Below are 21691 nucleotides of genomic sequence, written 5' to 3' on the forward strand. Positions count from 1 at the left end.
TTAGTCAATTTAGTCTGTTTGATTCATTATGAAAGAACTCCCAGACACGTATTTTTGGATCATCTTTCATAATGAATTCTGAGAGTGTGGTGGTGTGTATTAGTGTTACTGTGTTAAAATGTGAATATTTTGTAATTATCTCTCTCTCTGTCTGTGTGTGTGTGTGTGTGTGTGTGTGTGTGTGTGTGTGTGTGTGTGTGTGTGTGTGTGTGTGTGTCAGGCCGGGGATGATGCAGATGACCCAGGAGGTCACAAGGCCTACATGAATGCCAACCTGTCTACAGGGCTGTGTGACTGGAGCGCCAAGTACTTTGCTCAGCCTGTTATGAAGGTACTGTACTACACTTCTCTCCCCTATTTTCATCCCTCTTTCTCTGTCACACACTCTCTCTCGCCGCCTCTCTTAAACACACACACAATACTGTAGTGTGCCTCAGTACCTGTTCAAGGAAGCTGTTTAGGCTGTTACAGCACCTGACCTTCCTTTGATGGTCAGAGGAAGCCGCTGAGTCATGTGTATGGCTGTCTCCACACACACACACACTCACTCTGACACACAAACGTCCTCACACACACGCGCACCTTGGCAATGCCGTTAGGGGAACCGCAAACTCCCTTTGCGGTTCGGGGTTAGGGGAACCACAAACACTTTCTAAAACCCGCCTTTCATCTCTCCATCCTCTGAAAGAGAAAAAGAAACATTGTCAGCTCGTCTTGACTTTGCCAAACTGCTGAGAGAGAGAGAGAGAGAGAGAGAGAGAGAGAGAGAGAGAGAGAGAGAGAGAGAGAGAGAGAGAGAGAGAGAGAGAGAGAGAGAGAGAGAGAGAGAGAGAGAGAGAGAGAGAGAGAGAGAGAGAGAGAGAGAGAGAGAGAGAGAGAGAGAGAGAGAGAGAGAGAGAGAGAGAGAGAGAGAGAGAGAGAGAGAGAGAGAGAGAGAGAGAGAGAGGTTTGCAATTTCTGGAACGCTCCCATAAAGAGCCTTTGTGTCTGAAAGTCTGTACACAGGTTATCATATCAATGTGTCAGCAGTACGAGGTGTGTATATATAACCATTAGCAGACCTTTGGTGTGTGTGTGTTTCTGTCCTTTGTCAGCCAGGTTCATTGTACAGTCAGTGTGTAATGTCCCACATTAGTGGCTGAGATATCCATATCGCAAGAGGCTGCGTTTAAAAAAAAATGTTTTTACCATGAATGTAACATTCACATGTGATAAGGGTCCCCTGGGAAACTGACCAACACTTTGGTTCCTACTCTGTCACAACAACTTCTACTCTACCTGGCTTTTCTCATTCGTTGTCATGCCAATTAAATTATTTGCCCATATCCTGCAGCCCAAGCTGAGACCCAGCATCATGACAGCCTCTCACCTTGACACACACACACACACTCATCAGCGCTGACTGAGGCAGGCCTTAATGTCTTAGCGCTGTAGAGATGTACAAGCAAACAGTAACTTGCACACACTATTTCCTTGAGTCCTTTACTTAATCACTCTCTCCACCCTTCTACTCGCTCTCTCCACCCTTCTACTCGCTCTCTCCACCCTTCTACTCGCTCTCTCCACTCTCCCTTCCCCCTTCCATTCCTTTTTCTCCCTGTCTCGCTCCACCCCCTCCATCTGTCCCTCCCTCCACCTCTCTCTATGTTTTGTCACTGAGTGCTTGGTGGTTATTACCACAGCGTATGAATCTACATGCGGTAGCAGTCAATGGCTCCCTATTCCATATAAAACGCACTATGGGCCCTGGTCAAAAGTAGGGCACTGCATAGGGTATAGGGTGCCGTTTGGAATCCAGTCAGTGTGTGGCTGCTCTGTTAGTGTTAAGTATTCGGAGGGTAGAGCAGGGAGCCTGGTGGGGCATGTACTTAATAAGCAGCAACACTCTGGCCTCAACACTCCACCATTACACTCCATTACAGTCTTTCTCTGTACATTCCCAGCCCTGTCCATAATGCTAATGGTTACAGCTATACACACAGGGACACGCGCACACACACACATTTACATAGAAATGTCTGTGCGCAAATCAGACGCACAGAAACACACATCTACACAGAAATGAACGCATGCACAGACACACACCAAAACACTCAAACTCTATCCCTTCATTGCCCTCTGCAGTTACACCCGAGGACCGCCATTGACGCTCACTAATGATTCTCTCCCTGTCAGGGACTGAGGGATGGAGAACCATCAAAACAGCCTGAGAGGCAGCCCTCAGAAATAGAGGGATGAATGGATGGAGAGAAAGAGGGGGGTGTGAGGGAGGAGAGAACCCCTCAACACAGCCTGAGAGGCAGCCCTCAAAGAGGGGCGATGGATGGAGAGGGAGAAGGAGGGGATAATGGATGGATGGAGAGAGGGGGAGGAGAGATGAGAGGACAAGCAAGGAAAGAGCTTTTAACAGTTGGAGCCTAAGAGGGGATCCTCTTCATTTAGCTCATTAACCCATCATTACAAAGAATGGGATGACAGAAGGAGAGGAGAGGGTGAGATAAGTGTTAGATGGGCAGGAAGAGGATGAGGAAGTGTTAAAACGTGGGAGGGAACACTTAGCAGCCTGAGAAGCAACCCTCTTTGTTTAGCCCAGTAGCACAAAGCTCTTGTCTTTATACCATGAAGGAGTATGACTGGAGGAGAGAGAGGGGAAGGGAAGCGAGTGTCTTATTCTCTTAGCTCTGTAATCACTTCCAGTTTAGACATTCAATCTAATAGAAATAAAACATGTCTCTCTCTCTAGATTCCAGAAGAGCATGATGTGGAGAGCCAGGTGAGGAAAGAGAGGGAGTGGAGGTTCCTGAGGAATGCCCGCGTTCGAAAACAGAGTCAACGTATCACGCAGAGAGGTGACGCACACAAACACCATGTATAGCTACACATAAACCCCTACAACTCATCCAGAACGCCGCAGCCCGTCTGGTGTTCAACCTTCCCAAGTTCTCTCACGTCACTCCGCTCTCTCCACTGGCTTCCAGTTGAAGCTCGCATCCGCTACAAGACCATGGTGCTTGCCTACGGAGCTGTGAGGGGAACGGCACCTCAGTACCTCCAGGCTCTGATCAGGCCCTACACCCAAACAAGGGCACTGCGTTCATCCACCTCTGGCCTGCTCGCCTCCCTACCACTGAGGAAGTACAGTTCCCGCTCAGCCCAGTCAAAACTGTTCGCTGCTCTGGCCCCCCAATGGTGGAACAAACTCCCTCACGACGCCAGGACAGCGGAGTCAATCACCACCTTCCGGAGACACCTGAAACCCCACCTCTTTAAGGAATACCTAGGATAGGATAAGTAATCCTTCTCACCCCCCTTTTAAGATTTAGATGCACTATTGTAAAGTGACTGTTCCACTGGATGTCATAAGGTGAATGCACCAATTTGTGAGTCGCTCTGGATAAGAGCGTCTGCTAAATGACTTAAATGTAAATGTAAATGTAAATAAATACACACAAACACCATGTATAGCTACACATAAATACACACAAACACTATGTATAGCTACACATAAATACACACAAACACTATGTATAGCTACTCATAAATACACACAAACACTATGTATAGCTACTCATAAATACACACAAACACTATGTATAGCTACTCATAAATACACACAAACACTATGTATAGCTACTCATAAATACACACAAACACTATGTATAGCTACTCATAAATACACACAAACACTATGTGTAGCTACTCATAAATACACAAACACTATGTATAGCTACTCATAAATACACACAAACACTATGTAGATTTGCTCACTGTTGTATAGACACTTACTCACAGTATAGAAGAAAAACAAATGTGCTCTTGCACTCGGTCACACATACCGTGGCATACTGTGGCAGGGGGATATTTGAAGAGTGAAACACACACCAGTGAGGGGAATGTGAGTATGCATATGAGGCGAGAGGGGGAGCGAGGATCTATTGGAAACACCCCTCGTTCCAAAATCTCTGCCAGACGGGTCTCTGACCCACACACATATTATATACACATTATACACATGATACACACACACTACACACACATTAAAGACCCCAGGCTTCAGCGCAGCTCCCCCTGTGAAGTCAAGAGCCCGCTCAAACAGAATGGCTAACACTCCCACGTCACTGCAGCTCCTACAACACACACACACGCGCGCTTACGAGTCCATTGGCGTCAGAGCTGAGGATCACATACGCATGCAACGCTCTCTCCCCTTTTAAACATCCCATTCTGCCATCCTCTTAAGTTGAGAGACTAAAAGATCAGGGCTGCCCTCATTCATTATCCTGCCTCTGGGGAGATGGACAGACTGAGAAAAGAGAAGGGGAGGGAGGGGGTACGTTAGAGTGCGAGAGAGACCGGTAGCTTAGAGCGGGAGGAGTAGGAGGGTGGACAGTGAGACTGAGGGAGTGAGAAAGGAGAGTAAAGAAACAGAGGAGTAAAAATTATAGAGGGTTGAGAGTGGTGGAGAGAAGAGAGGGAGGACAACAAAGACGGGGAAGAACAGACAGGGAAGAAGAGAGCCGGGGAACAGACAGGGAAGAAGAGAGACTGGGAAGAAGAGAGCCGGGGAACAGAGACTGGGAAGAAGAGAGACTGGGAAAAAGAGAGCCGGGGAACAGAGACAGGGAAGAAGAGAGCCGGGGAACAGAGACTGGGAAGAAGAGAGCCGGGGAACAGACAGGGAAGAAGAGAGACTGGGAAGAAGAGAGCCGGGTAACAGAGACTGGGGAAAAAGAGAGCCGGGGAACAGAGACAGGGAAGAAAGAGAGACGGGGAACAGAGACGGGGAAGAAGAGAGCCGGGGAACAGAGACTGGGAAGAAGAGAGCCGGGGAACAGACAGGGAAGAAGAGAGACTGGGAAGAAGAGAGCCGGGGAACAGAGACGGGGAAGAAGAGAGCCGGGGAACAGAGACAGGGAACAGAGCCGGGGAAGAAGAGAGCCGGGGAACAGAGCCGGGGAACAGAGCCGGGGAACAGAGACTGGGAAGAAGAGAGCCGGGGAACAGAGCCGGGGAAGAAGAGAGCCGGGGAACAGAGACTGGGAAGAAGAGAGCCGGGGAAGAAGAGAGCCGGGGAACAGAGCCGGGAAGAAGAGAGCCGGGGAAGAAGAGAGCCGGGGAACAGCGACTGGGAAGAAGAGAGCCGGGGAAGAAGAGAGCCGGGGAACAGAGACTGTGAAGAAGAGAGCCTGGGAACAGAGACTGTGAAGAAGAGAGCCGGGGAACAGAGACTGGGAACAGAGCCGGGGAAGAAGAGAGCCGGGGAAGAAGAGAGCCGGGGAACAGAGACTGGGAAGAAGAGAGCCGGGGAAGAAGAGAGCCGGGGAAGAAGAGAGCCGGGGAAGAAGAGAGCCGGGGAAGAAGAGAGCCGGGGAAGAAGAGAGCCGGGGAACAGAGACTGGGAACAGAGACTGGGAACAGAGCCGGGAACAGAGACTGGGAAGAAGAGAGCCGGGGAACAGAGCCGGGAACAGAGACGGGGAAGAAGAGAGCCGGGGAACAGAGACTGGGAAGAAGAGAGCCGGGGAACAGAGACTGGGAAGAAGAGAGCCGGGGAACAGAGACTGGGAACAGAGCCGGGGAACAGAGACTGGGAACAGAGCCGGGGAAGAAGAGAGCCGGGGAACAGAGACTGGGAAGAAGAGAGCCGGGGAACAGAGACTGGGAACAGAGACTGGGAAGAAGAGAGCCGGGGAACAGAGCCGGGGAACAGAGACTGGGAAGAAGAGAGCCGGGGAACAGAGCCGGGAACAGAGACGGGGAAGAAGAGAGCCGGGGAACAGAGACTGGGAACAGAGCCGGGGAAGAAGAGAGCCGGGGAACAGAGCCGGGGAACAGAGACTGGGAAGAAGAGAGCCGGGGAACAGAGACTGGGAACAGAGACTGGGAAGAAGAGAGCCGGGGAACAGAGCCGGGGAACAGAGACTGGGAAGAAGAGAGCCGGGGAACAGAGACTGGGAAGAAGAGAGCCGGGGAACAGAGACTGGGAAGAAGAGAGCCGGGGAACAGAGACTGGGAAGAAGAGAGCCGGGAACAGAGACTGGGAACAGAGACTGGGAAGAAGAGAGCCGGGGAACAGAGCCGGGGAACAGAGACTGGGAAGAAGAGAGCCGGGGAACAGAGACTGGGAAGAAGAGAGCCGGGGAACAGAGACTGGGAAGAAGAGAGCCGGGGAACAGAGACTGGGAACAGAGCCGGGGAACAGAGACTGGGAACAGAGCCGGGGAAGAAGAGAGCCGGGGAAGAAGAGAGCCGGGGAACAGAGACTGGGAACAGAGCCGGGGAAGAAGAGAGCCGGGGAAGAAGAGAGCCGGGGAACAGAGACTGGGAACAGAGCCGGGGAACAGAGACTGGGAACAGAGCCGGGGAACAGAGCCGGGGAACAGAGCCGGGAAGAAGAGAGCCGGGGAAGAAGAGAGCCGGGGAAGAAGAGAGCCGGGGAACAGAGACTGGGAAGAGAGCCGGGGAAGAAGAGAGCCGGGGAACAGAGACTGGGAACAGAGCCGGGGAACAGAGCCGGGGAACAGAGACTGGGAACAGAGCCGGGGAACAGAGACTGGGAAGAAGAGAGCCGGGGAACAGAGCCGGGGAACAGAGACTGGGAAGAAGAGACTGGGAAGAAGAGAGCCGGGGAACAGAGACTGGGAAGAAGAGAGCCGGGAACAGAGACTGGGAACAGAGCCGGGAACAGAGACTGGGAACAGAGCCGGGGAAGAAGAGAGCCGGGGAACAGAGCCGGGGAACAGAGACTGGGAAGAAGAGAGCCGGGGAACAGAGACTGGGAACAGAGACTGGGAAGAAGAGAGCCGGGAACAGAGCCGGGAACAGAGACTGGGAAGAAGAGAGCCGGGGAACAGAGACTGGGAAGAAGAGAGCCGGGGAACAGAGACTGGGAACAGAGCGGGGGAAGAAGAGAGCCGGGAACAGAGCCGGGGGAACAGAGACTGGGAAGAAGAGAGCCGGGGAACAGAGACTGGGAACAGAGACTGGGAAGAAGAGAGCCGGGGAACAGAGCCGGGAACAGAGACTGGGAAGAAGAGAGCCGGGAACAGAGACTGGGAAGAAGAGAGCCGGGGAACAGAGACTGGGAAGAAGAGAGCCGGGGAACAGAGACTGGGAAGAAGAGAGCCGGGAACAGAGCCGGGGAACAGAGACTGGGAAGAAGAGAGCCGGGGAACAGAGACTGGGAACAGAGCCGGGGAACAGAGACAGGGAAGAAGAGAGCCTGGGAACAGAGACTGGGAAGAAGAGAGCCTGGGAACAGAGACAGGGAAGGAAGAGAGCCGGGGAAGGAAGAGAGCCGGGGAAGGAAGAGAGCCGGGGAAGGAAGAGAGCCGGGGAAGGAAGAGAGCCGGGGAACACTGATTGAAGTCTGTTTTTTTCTGTTTTATTTGTGATGAAATACGTGATGAGTTTGCTGAAAGCAACAATACAAGGTTTCCCACTCGTGGTATTGAAAACGACAGACAAGACTAGCTTTTAATGAACCCCTTTTCAGCTTTTGATCAAGTCCAGAGGCGAAGGTCTTGCCAAGGTCTCGCTAGGCTAGATTAAAAACATTTTCTTCCAGTATTTCTTTTGTTACAACTTTATGACATTTTTTTCAATTAGCATTTCTTCTCTGAAATTCCTGACGGTCCACTTAGAGACATTCCAGATAGCCGAAGGACACCTTGACGACACAAGTGATGGTTGTCATGGCTACGTAGCGAGAGCTAGACCTTTAGACAAGGATTGTAATGTGACTAGGACTATTGAATAGGGCTCTCACTATCAAATGTTCCAGTCTTTATGGGAGTTACATGAGTGTTTTCATCCAAACGTATATTTACTATCGTGATACCACAGTCACACACCCATGTAAATATAGACCTTTCGACTTATTTTCATTAATTTATGAAGCCAAATAATATATATGGATTGTGTGGTGTTTGATTCTTGTTTGGTGACTGGTGTCAGGTGACTGGTGTCTTCTCCCCCTCTAGGCGTGACACGTCTGGACGACCAGATCTTCATCAACCGTAACCCTGGCGTTCCCTCCGTGGTCAAGTTCCACCCCTTCAACCCCTGCATCGCCGTGGCAGACAAAGACAGCATCTGGTGAGAGACCTATGCGCAACGCCTCAGCTATATTTGAAACACATAATTGACTTTCTCATATGATTCTGTCCCTGTAAATAATGCTCTACTTTGGCCAGAGACACAGTGCCTTCAGAAACTATTCACACAAGGTGCACCACAGTATATGAGAAATGGGAAGCCATTTTGAGATGTGGTAATTGACTGTGTTTGTTTGCTGATCTGAGAGGACTGAATATGTGGAAACAAGCCATATGGTGTGGGTTATTTATGTTCATCTCTGTGAAAAGAGTTGAAAGTCATCAGAACCAGGTCATTCAGACACATGCTGTAGTGGCAGCCCTGAGAAAAGTCTGTCCCCTATCAGGGCCATGACAGTCCAGTGACACACAGAGACATAGCTGGCAGTGCTACAGACACTTGGTTTGATGTATAGTGGCTGGAAGTGACTGAAGTGTAAGTGTGTTCTGTAGTTTCTGGGACTGGGAGAAGGCAGAGAGGTTGGACTATTTCTACAACGGGAACCCTCGCTACACCCGCATCACAGCTATGGAGTACCTAAACGGACATGACTACTCCCTGCTGCTCACTGCTACAGGTCAGACACACACCTATACACTGTACACACAGGCAGGTAGCCTAGCGGTTAAAGAGTGTTGGGCCAGTAACCAAAGAGTCACCGGTTTGAATCACCGAGCCGGAAATCTGCCGCCGTTTATTATATTAAGTATAATATAAACACACACACATGCGATCATCTCAAAAATTCGCACATACACCCAGACTCAATTATCCTGCACAAACATATGCAAGCACACACACAAAAAATTAAAAAAATAGAACCAACTCTCAAGCAGTCAATCACTTCAGCATCACCCAATCGAACTAAATGCAGAAACTAAATAGACCCCAGTTGCCTCAATTCAAGGACACCATTTCGCAGTAAATAAATGTGCATGTTTTCTCTCTCCTGGACCTTGAAGTTTTAATAAGCAAGCCTCAAAAGCCTGACTCACATCCTCAGACAGGAACACACACACACACATTGTTCCCTGGGTGAAAAATGCCGTCTTAAATAATTATAAAAGGAATTAAGTCGGCAGAATTATGTTGAATTGCTGGAGAGCGCCATTTTGTTCACTTTATTTCTCATGTCAACCAATTATGGCAGGGCTGTGTTAAAATGCTTTGCGGCTCCAAAGTCATATACAGTCATGTGGTTTTGTCTGTAATTTTAAAAATGGTCATTCACCCTGGTTTGCAGCCCTGTCTGAATACTTTCAAAATGCATCTGTATTTGAAGTTCTTCCCTACCTTGACATGAAGGATTGAGCACGAATCCGTCATTACTTCTAGGAAGAGAAGAGTGTACATAAGTGGTTCAATACTGAACGTTCTGGGATTCTTTGGCAGTCTGTTCAGGAGAACTAGAGAAACAAGACCCTGATAACATGACCTTGAACTTAGTTTCAGTTTAGTTTGCGGTGCCTTTGTACAATGAGTGGCATGGAGCATGGTATTATATTTGTGTGTGTGTGTGTAGGCTTGAAAGCAGTGGGAAGGTACCAGGCAAGAAGGAGAGGCGCATTGTATTGTACATATGAGTTTGTAAAGCCTGAGGCTGTAGAGACTAGGTCAAATTGCTTGACAGTTGCTTTGTGTCGACCCGACGTAAGAACTTGTCCGTTATCTCTTTTGTTCAGAGATGCATGTTAAGGGATAGGATGCCTCCCAAATAGCACCCTATTCCCTGTATAGTGCGCCCATAGGGCTCTGGTCAAAAGTAGTGCACTATGTGGGGAATAGGGTACCGTTTGGGATACAGCCATAGGCTGTGCTCCTGTTGTGTTCTTTCAGCACTCTTAGGTCACGTACGCGCTCGAGGCCATAGCGGTTAATGTAAATCCATGTGCACGCGCTTCGTCTGTCATGGGCACAGAGGGGGGACGTGTTTCTGCAAGTGTAAATATGGAAGTTGTTTGCGACCTCTAACCTTGTATGATATCTGTTTTTTTTATCTCTTTACTTTTCCTTCCTTTGTCACACCCCTTCCTTCCTTTCTCCAAACATCCTCTCCCCCCTCCCTCCCTCCCTCCCTCTAGATGACGGGGCGTTGCGTATCTGGAAGAACTTTGCAGACCAGCGGAACCCCGAGATGGTGACGGCGTGGCAGGGCCTGTCCGACATGCTCCCCACCACCCGAGGTCAGCCCTCCTCCAGCGCCCACAGTAAAGACCACGCTATTTACCCCCCTAGACCCCCTCCGTTTATCAGCCTAGACCCTCAGTGTACCTCCCCGTCGGCTTCAGTTTTACCCCCCCGTCCCACCACCACCACACAATACAACCTTTACCCCATTCCCATCCACCACTCTATCCCAAACCCTCAATCCACCTAGTTCTAGTGTCCACAATCATTCAAGTCCCCCCTCCTCCCCACCCGCTCAGAATTCAGACCCCCATCTCCCCACGTCCCCTTTCCACCAACTCTCCAACCCCTGCATATTTCCCACTCTACATCTGCCATTTGCTTGTCTATGTTCCTCTCCTGTACTTCTCTGACGTATGACGGTTCAGAGGCTTATGGAGGTGCAGGTGCAGGAAATTGGCTGCTGAATTCATTCATTCATTTGAGATTGTATCAAATCAACGCTTATTGGTCGTATACACAGTTTAGCAGATGTTATGGGGCGGCAGGGTAGCCTAGTGGTTAGTGCTGGACTAGTAACCGAAAGGTTGCAAGTTCAAATCCCCGAGCTGACATGGTACAAATCTGTCATTCTGCCCCTGAACAAGCTAGTTAACCCACTGTTCCTAGGCCGTCATTGAAAATAAGAATTTGTTCTTAACTTACTTGCCTTGATAAATAAAGGTAAAATATAGCGGGTGCTGTGAAAGGCTTATGGTTACTAGCTCCTAACAATGCAGTAAAATCTAAAGAACGAAATGAAGACACGTCGGGATGAATCTAATTAACAACCCACAAAGCACTGTAACAGTAATCCAAATGCAATCTATACGTATGTACACCAGATGAATTTACACCAGATATATGAAGGCTATGTACAGCACTAGATATATTAAGAGTGCGCTATGCCAGGTATCCAGTATATCAATAAATATGTGCTGAGTATAAACAGTGTAACTGAAATGTACGGTAGAAGAAAAGTGTGTGACTATATACAGGTCAAGGATGAGCTGTTGTCTGACATTCAATACATAGCTGAATCACATTCCATTATTATCTGTGCTGGGTGTGAAGGAGGACAGGCAAGGGAGCTAGCTAGCAGGATGTTAGCTCTGACAGCTGTGTCGAATCATGGAATGAGACACACTCATTCTATTCTAATGAGTGCATGTGTGCTCTGACAGTACAGCGGACCACCAGCTGTGTGTGTCCCACCTTAACAAAGATGAGCAGCGTCCTTGCTCAGGGTGCCTTCTGAGAGGTGACACAGTTAACTAGCGTCACAGGGAGAGCTGTCATACACACATCCCTGAAGATTTCAGAGTAGGGCAGATATCACAGTCAACAAGGTATTCAACAATCAGGATTTCGCAGGGTAACTAACCACCACTTCACCTTGGAGGTAGAGATGGTCTGCACAGCTCAAGCTTGCGTTGATACAGCTGGCGCACTTGCAATGAACAGATGCCATCGTGAGATCATCGTTGGCACCGATTGTAACTGCTTCAGAAGCACGCACACAAACACATTCCAAATCTCCCCCATCTCCATAACACGCGCTCTCCCCTCCATCCAGTAACGACTTGTCGGGTGCTATTCCTTCTCATTTTGTCTCATTTCATTGAGATCCTCTAACTCTGTCTTGCTACTTTGCTGCTACGTTGACTTTGGTTGGTTTTATGTTCATCTTCCTCTAGCAGAACAAGGCTGCCAGCTCCCCTACACTGTAATAGTTGGTGTTAATTGTATCACTATGCTATATGCAGTTAGTCCTGTTGTATTGCAGAACACACACATGCACACTTATAAACTGTGTTCAAAACATGCTCTTTCCACGACATAGACTGACCAGGTGAATCCAGGTGAAGACTATAATCCATTATTGATGTCACTTGTTAAATCCACTTCAATCAGTGTAGATGAAGGGGAGGTGGCAGGTTAAAGAAGGATTTTCAAACCTTGAGAGAATTGAGACATGGATTGTGTGTCAATCGGAGGGTGAATGGGCAAAACAAAAGATATAAGTGCCTTTGAACGGGGTATGGTTGTAGGTGCCAGGCGCACTGGTTTGAGTGTGTCAAGAACTGCAATGCTGCTGGGTTTTTCACATAACAGTTTCAAGTGTGTATCAAGAATGGTCCACCACCCAAAGGACATCCAGCCAACTTGACACAACTGTGGGAAGCATTAGAGTCATCATGGGCAACCATCCCTGTTGAACGCTTCCAACACCTTGTAGAGTCCATGCCCCGACGAATTTAGGCTGTTCTGAGGGTGAAAGGGAGTGAAACTCAATATTTGGAAGGTGTTCCTAATGTTTTGTACACTCGGTTTACACACATGCGTACGTACACACACATGCATTCAACGAGGTGTGCACAAACACTCGTCTTCCCTGTGGTACAGGGGATTTAGACTCCTCTGCCCTCTAGGCTTTTAGATGAGATATGACCTGCATCCCAAATGGAACCCTATTCCCTATATGCATATATGATTTAAGATGGAGTGTAGCTATCTGGAGCCTGTTTTTAAATGCACAGCCAGTAGTTGAGTAGTGGAATATCTCTCTCTCATAGTTTTTGATCGGGGTGTATCAGCGGTATTCATTTGGAAGATGTCATGTTGGGTAAACTGCAGCCTTGTTGTTCCGCTTCTCATTGTGTGTCTGGCTGTGTACGCTTATGTGTCTATCTGTCTGTGTGTCTGTCTGTGTGGGATTCAAACTCGCACAAACAAAAACACAGAGTGTGTGTGTGTGTGTGTGTGTGTGTGTGTGTGTGTGTGTGTGTGTGTGTGTGTGTGTGTCTGTGCATGCGGGGGTCCTTGCTAACAGTGTGAGGTGCTGGGGCTGATGTGCTTCTGACTCTCCTTCCCCCATCTCCCTGCCTCCTCCTTTCTGCTCCATCCCTCGCAGGTCTGGCCAGGCGGGTCTCCATCTGTCTGGACAGGAGTAAGGGACAGGGAGGTGAGTGCTGCCGTCGTCTTTTCCTCTCGTCTGACTCAGTGTGCTGCACAAACCCCAGCAGTCTGCCCCTGCACTACTACTTCCTCCTGTAGCCTGATCCGCCCCCCTCCCAGGCCTCCCTTTCGTCAGTATCCCTCTCTCCACAGGCTAAAGCTGGTACCGTGTCTTCCTACCAGTGGTCATGTACAAAACAGACATGAAGGGGGTTGACGATTCTAGTTTTAACTGTAAGCTTTTACACGCAAAGTTAAATGCAGGTATATTAACAACTCAGATTTGTCTTTTTAGTTTTTATGAATTGTGTGCTTGTTTTACCCTGATAATAAAAAGTTTGTGTCGACGTAGTTAGAGCAATGCTTCAGCTCCGATGTGAATGTGCCGTTTCTGGTTCTATCGGCCTCGGTATCGTTGCAGGGTTGGAATTACAGGAGTTCCAGTGGGAGTAGTGTACTAATCAGGGAACCCACATTAGTCTTACAACTGTCATCACGGCACCCCCATATGTGTTATAACATGATTGAGGATGCCCTGAAAAATAATCTACAGTGTATAATTAGAGGCCTGCTGGTAATGTGGGATGTTGATAGTAGAAATAATGGACCTCCTTCCTCTAGCCCTGAGGCCCTTACTCCAGACTCTACAGTACCAATGATTAGTTCCCTCCACAGCCAAGCAAGGGGCCTTAAAACTGTCTTCATCCAGACTTGGGTTTTTCCTCTGCAGCTGAATTGGCATGTAATGTGTGTCAGAGTGAAGACCATAGAGATTGGGAAGGAGGGTAGAGAGAAAGAGAGAGAGAGAGAGAGAGAGAGAGAGAGAGATGGAAGGGATAGGGAGAGAGAGGTGAGAAAGTGATGGATTGACCGAGAGTGAGATATGAGAAAGGGGGGAAGAGAGAGGGAGAGCCTGCCTGCCTTTTTGGGTGCTGTTTATTTTATATCTGTTGTGGAGCAGCGCCCGTCTCCCTCTCAGCCCTCATTACACCCTGTGGAGTTATCATTAGTGTTTGTTTAGCATTCCGGAGAGGGAGACACACATCGACTTCCCGTCCACACAGACAGAGCGCAGACCTAATTAAGTTCTCATGCAAATGTTGTTTATAACATCTTGCGCTCTCCCTCCTCTCTCATTCTCTCTCTTTCTCTCGTCTATTGCTCCCCTCAACTCTCATTCTCCTGCAGCAGCTTGAGGAAGTTTTCTTTTTCTCTGACTAGACTGGGGAACTTTGAGTGAAAGTAGGGCAGTCCTGGGGCTGTCCTACTCCACATACACTGGATGGCTGGAGGCTTGTTAAAAAGGCCTCTGGGAGCTCGTGGCTGGGAGATGTAGGACTAAAAGAGGATACGTCCACAGAGCGAGAGGAACAGAGGGGGGCGGACAGATAGACAGAGAGAGGGACAAACTAAAACAGAGGCTGAATATGAGAGAAGGCTCAGATGTCTCAGCGACTCTGGACCCAAAGTTTTTAGTCATCACTGCTCTAATACTCCCTTAGCCTGTAATACAGGTTCAAAACAGGCTCCACTCTAGAGTTGTATGTCTCTCGTCAGCTCACAGGTCAACTAGCCTAGCGCCAGAAGCCTAATCAACTTCCGGTGCCCGTGTCCATCAAATCAACCCCATCCGTGGTTACGCCCTCATCGTTAACTACAGGCTTGTGCAGCGTAGTCCTAGTTAATTCCATCACCGGGGTCCTCGAGGACACTTTCAAAGCAAACACGATTAAGGGAATAAAAGAGAGAGAGAGGAGGTAAATTGAAGTCGGGGTGCAGTCTTTAATAAACTGCGGCGTGTGTGAGAGCCAGTCCATCAACAGGTGATAATGGTGTGGATTGAGAATGCAGAGGCAGTGCTAGTCTCCTAGAGAGAAATAATGAGTGATGGGAATATGAAGTGAGACTGAGGGATATGTAAGGAGAGCTATAGAGGAGGGTATTAGGGAAGAGAGCCAGGGGCAGAATGAGTAGTGGAATGGGGCTATCGTAGCCACTAGAGACTGCTAACGCTAGTTTATGCGAACGCTAGCTGTAGGATAACCTAATTGCGCTTGTAGCTAGCTTCTATACGCACCAGCAAAACCCACGCACAGGCAGCCCCGGAATATCCATTCCATTATAGAGTATGCTAATGCTAACGAAATCATTAGCCGCCTTTGTAGTCGTTATTAAGGAGAACAATGGGCCTCCAGCACTACCTCACATCCACTCCCTCAGTCAGGCATCTCCATCTATAATGTCGCTATTGATATATGTGTGGACTTCTAAGATCCCTGGTTATGCTGCTGATTCTCTCATTTTAGGGAAGTTGAGACAGTCTGTGTAAGAACTCAATGCGTTGACCCTGATGTGACCTTTCAGCGCCTGAGAGATGTTTTTGATTGGAGTTGGTTACGGTTGAACTGTATGGAGGGAGTGAACAGAAAAGAGAGGTGTCAGAGTGGGAGGAGAATAACGATGGGATGGGAAGAATGAGAGATGGGGTAGACCGTTTTGTTCCCTTATTTTCATGACATAGGGTTCAGTCAGTGTGTTGGCTTGTAAGCAGGGGATGGAACCGATTCAGGGAACAAATCCGAAAACTCGAAAGAATGACGCTTTTTTGAGGGACGGAAACAGAACCCGGAACGAAAGTGATCTCTAGTGTTCAGGAACATAAGCATTATTTTAAAAGCATGGGAACTGGTTAACAACATTCTCTTTTTTTGTCTGCCAGCTAGTTTTCTAGGTAAGGTTGTGAGGCCGGCTGGTTGGACTTACTGCCAAATTCTCGAAATTTGTACTTTCTTCTGGTTTGAACCGGTTCCGAACTTTATTATGCTGATTAGAACATTGGGATGGAGCAAAACAAAATGTGCTTATGTTCAGTACGAAACGATTGGAAATATTTGGAGTTTCCAACCCTTGCTTGTGAGCATTGACTTTAGTACTATCTGCCTGGAATAGTTAAAGTTATAATAAACAAGACTAGGGTTTCTCTACTGCACTCTCTCCCTCTCCCTCTTTCCTCATCAACAAGAGATGGGAATTTCTCACTAACACAGAGCTTCAGACTTCAAAGGAATGCCTCATCTCCCTCAGTCTCTGGTCTCTGAATGGGGCCAGTGTGTGTGTGTGTGTGTGTGTGTGTGTGTGTGTGTGTGTGTGTGTGTGTGAGAGAGAGAGGGTCCCAGCTCTGTGGGTGGCTGAGTACGCTCTGTAGTGTTACCCCACTCGTCTGCATGTGTGCCAGAGCTAGCTAACAGCCCGCGTAGCTGTGACGCCAGAGCTAGCCAACAGCCCACGTAGCTGTGACGCCAGAGCTAGCTAACAGCCCGCGTAGCTGTGACGCCAGAGCTAGCCAACAGCCCGCGTAGCTGTGACACCGGAGCTAGCCGACAGCCCGCGTAGCTGTGACGCCGGAGCTAGCCGACAGCCCGCGTAGCTGTGACGCCGGAGCTAGCCGACAGCCCGCGTAGCTGTGACGCCGGAGCTAGCCGACAGCCCGCGTAGCTGTGACGCCGGAGCTAGCCGACAGCCCGCGTAGCTGTGACGCCGGAGCTAGCCGACAGCCCGCGTAGCTGTGACGCCGGAGCTAGCCGACAGCCCGCGTAGCTGTGACGCCGGAGCTAGCCGACAGCCCGCGTAGCTGTGACGCCGGAGCTAGCCGACAGCCCGCGTAGCTGTGACGCCGGAGCTAGCCGACAGCCCGCGTAGCTGTGACGCCGGAGCTAGCCAACAGCCCGCGTAGCTGTGACGCCGGAGCTAGCCAACAGCCCGCGTAGCTGTGACGCCGGAGCTAGCCAACAGCCCGCGTAGCTGTGACGCCGGAGCTAGCCGACAGCCCGCGTAGCTGTGGCTTTTTCTAATCTCTCGCGTGCCCTCTCACGTGCTCTCTCTCACGTGCTCTAATCTCTCAAACTCATCTTTCGCTCGCTCTAATCTGTCTTTCTCTGTCTTTCGCTCATCTGTCTTGCTCTCTCTCTCGCTCACTAATCTCTTTCTCTCATCTCTTTCTAATCTCGCTCTGTTTTATTCTCTCTCTAATCTCTCTCGCTCTCTCTCATCTCTCTCTAAATTCTCTCTCGCTGTTTTTCTCTCTCGCTGTCTTTCTCTTTCTAATCTCTTTCTGTCTTTCACTCTCATCTCTAATCTCTCGCTCTCTCATCTCTGTAATCTGTCTTTCTCTCTTCGCTCTAATCTCACTGTCTTTCTCTCTCGTTCACTCTCTCTCGCTAATCTCTTTCTCTCTAATCTATTTTTGTCTTTCTCTTTCTAATCTGTTTTATTCTCTCTAATCTCTCTCGCTGTCTTTCTCTCTCATCTCTCGTTCTCTCATCTCTCGCTCTTTCTCATCTCTTGCTCTCTCTAATGTCTCTCTTTCTCTCTCTAATCTCTCGCTGTCTTTCTCTCTCTAATCTCTCTCTCGCTGTCTTTCTCTCTCTCATCTCTCGCTGTCTTTCTTTCTCTCATCTCTCTCGCTGTCTTTCTTTCTCTCATCTCTCTCGCTGTCTTTCTCTCTCATCTCTCTCTCGCCAATCTGTCTCTCTTTGTCTTTCTCTCGGTCTTTCATCTCACTGTCTTTCTCTCTTTCTCTCATCTGTCTTTCTAACCTCTCTGTTTTATTCTCTCTCTAAATTCTCTCGCTGTTTTTCTCTCTCGCTTGTCTTTCTCTTTCTAATCTCTTTCTGTCTTTCTCTCTCATCTCTCTAATCTTTCTCTCTCTCTTTCGCTCTCTAATCTCTCGCTGTCTTTCTTTCTCTCATCTCTCTCTCTTTGTCTTTCTCTCGGTCTTTCTCATCTCACTGTCTTTCTCCCTTTCTCATCTCTGTCTTTCTCTCTTTCTCTCATCTGTCTTGCTCTCTCTCTCGCTCACGAATCTCTTTCTCTCATCTGTCTTTCTAATCTCGCTCTGTCTTATTCTCTCTCTAATCTCTCGCTCTTTCTCATCTCTCGCTCTTTCTCATCTCTCGCTCTCTCATCTCTCGCTCTTTCTCATCTCTCGCTCTCTCATCTCTTTCTCATCTCTCGCTCTTTCTCATCTCTCGCTCTCTCTCATCTCTCGCTCTCTCTCTTGCCGTCTTTCTCTCGGTCTTTCTCATCTCACTGTCTTTCTCCCTTTCTCATCTCTGTCGCTCTCTCGCTCTCTCTCCGGGTGTGACACCCTGTCACTGCAGCCTGCCAGTAGTAACATCTGGTAGAGCAGTTGGTCTTTTTGTTTTGGTTTTTTGACCCCCTATTTTTGCCTCCCAATTTTGATCTTGTCTCATCGCTGAAACTCCCCAACGGGCTCAGGAGGCGAAGGTGGAGTCATGCGTCCTCCGAAACCTGACTCACCAAACCGTGCTCCTTAACACCCGCCTGCTAAACCCGAAAGCCAGCCGCACCAATGTGTTGGAGGAAACACTGTTCACCTGACAACCAAGGTCAAGCCTGCAGGCGCCCAGCCTGCCACAAGGAGACGATAGCATGCAATGAGCCAAGTAAAGCCCCCCCCCCCCAAGAGGAGTAGGTATTTTAACCTCAGCCTGTTGTGAGTCACAGGGTTGGCAGCCTGACGTCTGATGACAGTGACTCTTCATTAGACCCACAATTGACTCAGATGGTGTGTTTCCTGTTTACATCCACCAGTCTAAGTGTGTCAGAACTTTTGGCAGATTACATCATGACCCATGCTCAGCTGGTAGATCATGCCCCCGTGTCCCGGGCATTGACAGCTGGGTCTTTGTCAATGGTGTTTCCGCCTGTGTGTGTTCCCTTGTATCTTTCTGTCTGTGTGTGTTACTAACCAGAGTCCTCTCTTAGGTGCAGGCATGGTGGTGGACTGGGAGCAGGAGACGGGGCTGCTGATGACGTCTGGAGACGTGAGGGTCATCAGGATCTGGGACACGGAGAGGGAGATGAAGGTTCAGGTGAAGGGAAACACACTGAACATAACTAACCCGTTTATCAACGACGTTGTTTTGAAATGTCACAGGTGCCTCTGCACATCCATGATTTCTCAGGTGACAAATCTCAAATCCTTTCTACAAGTTTTGACCAATAGGTCCATTGGGAGCATTATGACAATCTGTGGAAGTGTGGGTACTTTGTTGTGGCAAGCCTAAATAAGTTCAGGAGTACAAATGTGCTCAACAAGTCAAATAATAAGTTGCGTAGACTCTGTGTGCAATAGTGTTTTACATGATTTTTGAATGACTGCGTTCTCTGTACCCCACACATACAATTATCAGTCGAGGAGTGAATTTCAAACACATATTCAACCACTAAGACAAGGGAAGTTTTCCAATGCCTCGCAAAGAAGGGCACCTATTGGTAGATGGGTAAAAAAAAAAAAAAAAAGCAGACCTATCCCTTTGATTATGGTGAAGTTATTAATTACACTTTGGATGGTGTATCAATAAACTTAGTCACTACAAAGATACAGGCTAACTTCCTAACTCCGTTCCGGAGAGGAAGGAAACCGCACAGGGATTTCACCGTGAGTCCAATGGTGACTTTAAAACAGTTAGTTGAATAGTTGTGATAGTAGAAAACTGACAATGGATCAACAACATTGTAGTTACTCCACAATACCAACATAAATGAAAGTGAAAAGAAGGAAGCCTGTACAGAATAATGGGTGAGAAAAATATGTATTTAATCCAGTTTGAATTCAGGCGGTAACATGACACAATGCGGAATAAGTCCAGGGGTATGAATACTTTCTGAAGGTACTGAATGTATCCTGGTATTCAGCACCTGGCTCAACATTATCGGTTGTATTTCCATTCAACCTGTTAACCCTTTATTTGAGAGACAGTAGTATGGTAGGTATGCGAGCCCTGCCCTGTCTCTGGCTGTATTGACGGCAGAGCCCAGACAGCATTCTCCATCAGTCAGCTGTAGACGTGATTGATCGAGTTGTTAGCCAGTTACTCAATGTTTAATGAGCGCCGTGACAACCACAAAGTTTGTCACGGCAACGACAATGTAATTCCTTTTTTTCCCCCGACATTGCTTGAACTAATTGTGTGTGTTTGTGTGTGTGTCTACCAGGACATCCCAACGGGGGCAGACAGCTGTGTGACTTGCCTATCATGTGACTCACAGCGGTCTCTCATCGCAGCGGGGCTGGGCGACGGCTCGGTCCGCCTCTATGACAGGAGAATGGGCGCCAACGAGTGGTGAGTGTTCTCACTCGCAAACACAGACGCACACTTGTAATGCTACCTCCACACTTTGACTTTCATAAAGGCTTCAACAATGAGAATCATCCCTGCATGCACACGAACCTGGTCACATTATTCTGTCTAAAATGTGAATGGGCTTCTATTCTTCCTAATTCATTTCTAATCATAGGGCTTCTTATTCCCAGTCGAGCAAAGATAAGCTGTGTGTCTTAATATTTTATGAAACTCTCATTAGCATCAGATATATTTTATCCCCTTAAATTATCATCAGAAACAATGTAAAATCGTATGTGCAAAGCAAAATAGGTAATGCTGTTAATCATTTTTTTTCTCACGTCATCTCATATACATTACCGGACAGTTTATTAGGTACACCAATCTAGTACTGGGTCGGACTCTCCTTTGACACCAAAACAACCTAAATTCTTCGGGGCATTCTCCAAGACGTCGGAAAACGCTCCACACTCAGATTGGACGTCAGTACGTTCTGATGCTGTATTGGGTTGAGATCTGGGGACTACACAGGCCACTCAAGTAAACTGAACTTGCTGTCATGCTCCAGACAATGTTTTTCCACTCCTCGAAGGTCTATTCTTGGTCACGTGCCCACTTCTTCTTGTTTTTAGCTGATAGGAGTGGGACCCGGTGTGGCCGTCTGCTGCAATAGCCCATCCGTGACAAGGATCGACGAGTTGTGCGTTCCGAGATGCTGTTTGGCACACCACTGCTGTACTGCGCCATTATTTATTTGTCTGTCTGTGGTCCGCCCGTTAGTTTGCACGGTTCTTGCCTTTCTCATTCAAACACATCAACAAGCTTTTTTCGCCAACAGGACTGCCACAGAATGGGTGTTTTTTGTTTGTCGCTCCATTCTCAGTAAACCCGAGACACTGTTGTGCGTGAAAAACTCAGGAAGGCGGCCATTTCTGAGATACAGGAGCGTCTGGCACCGACGATCATAACATGCTTAGAGTCGCTTAGGTCACTTGTTTTTCCCCATTCTAACGTTCAGCCAAACAGTAACTGAATGTCTTGATGCCTGTCTGCCTGCTTTATATAGCGAGTCACAGCCACTTGACTGATTGTCTGTAGGAGCGATCTAGTTTCATGAACGGTGTGGTGTAAATAAAACTGTCGGTTTATTTGAAGACTCATATCACTGATTTCTGCTGTATTCTCACCTGGAAGCTCCCAGCTCTCCTGCCACATCCTGTGTCCACAAGGTCGTGCGCATCTTCAGCCAAACATTATTTTAGTTAATCCCCAAAGAGAAAACAGTTCATTTAAGCCATAGTGTCCCATAAATCTTTAACTAA

At 48.4% G+C, this 21691-nt stretch overlaps 1 protein-coding gene across 7 annotated transcripts in view; it reads left to right on the forward strand.

Moving 5' to 3' along the window:
- Positions 1–21691, forward strand: part of LOC118389397 (regulatory-associated protein of mTOR-like) — a 214622-nt gene that overhangs the window by 187958 nt on the left and 4973 nt on the right. For 3 of the 7 annotated variants that reach the window (XM_052527656.1, XM_052527658.1, XM_052527662.1), the window contains exons 25-32: positions 221–331; positions 2744–2849; positions 7983–8097; positions 8550–8674; positions 10179–10304; positions 13178–13228; positions 19009–19115; positions 20242–20369. In XM_052527656.1, coding sequence (XP_052383616.1) covers positions 221–331; positions 2744–2849; positions 7983–8097; positions 8550–8674; positions 10179–10304; positions 13178–13228; positions 19009–19115; positions 20242–20369 — 869 coding nt within the window. The remainder of the gene's footprint in view (positions 1–220; positions 332–2743; positions 2850–7982; positions 8098–8549; positions 8675–10178; positions 10305–13177; positions 13229–19008; positions 19116–20241; positions 20370–21691) is intronic. The other 4 variants (XM_052527657.1, XM_052527659.1, XM_052527661.1 and 1 more) reach the window with 2 other exon arrangements.

The sequence above is a fragment of the Oncorhynchus keta genome, chromosome 10, assembly GCF_023373465.1.
Source record: "Oncorhynchus keta strain PuntledgeMale-10-30-2019 chromosome 10, Oket_V2, whole genome shotgun sequence".
Lineage (NCBI taxonomy): Eukaryota > Metazoa > Chordata > Actinopteri > Salmoniformes > Salmonidae > Oncorhynchus > Oncorhynchus keta.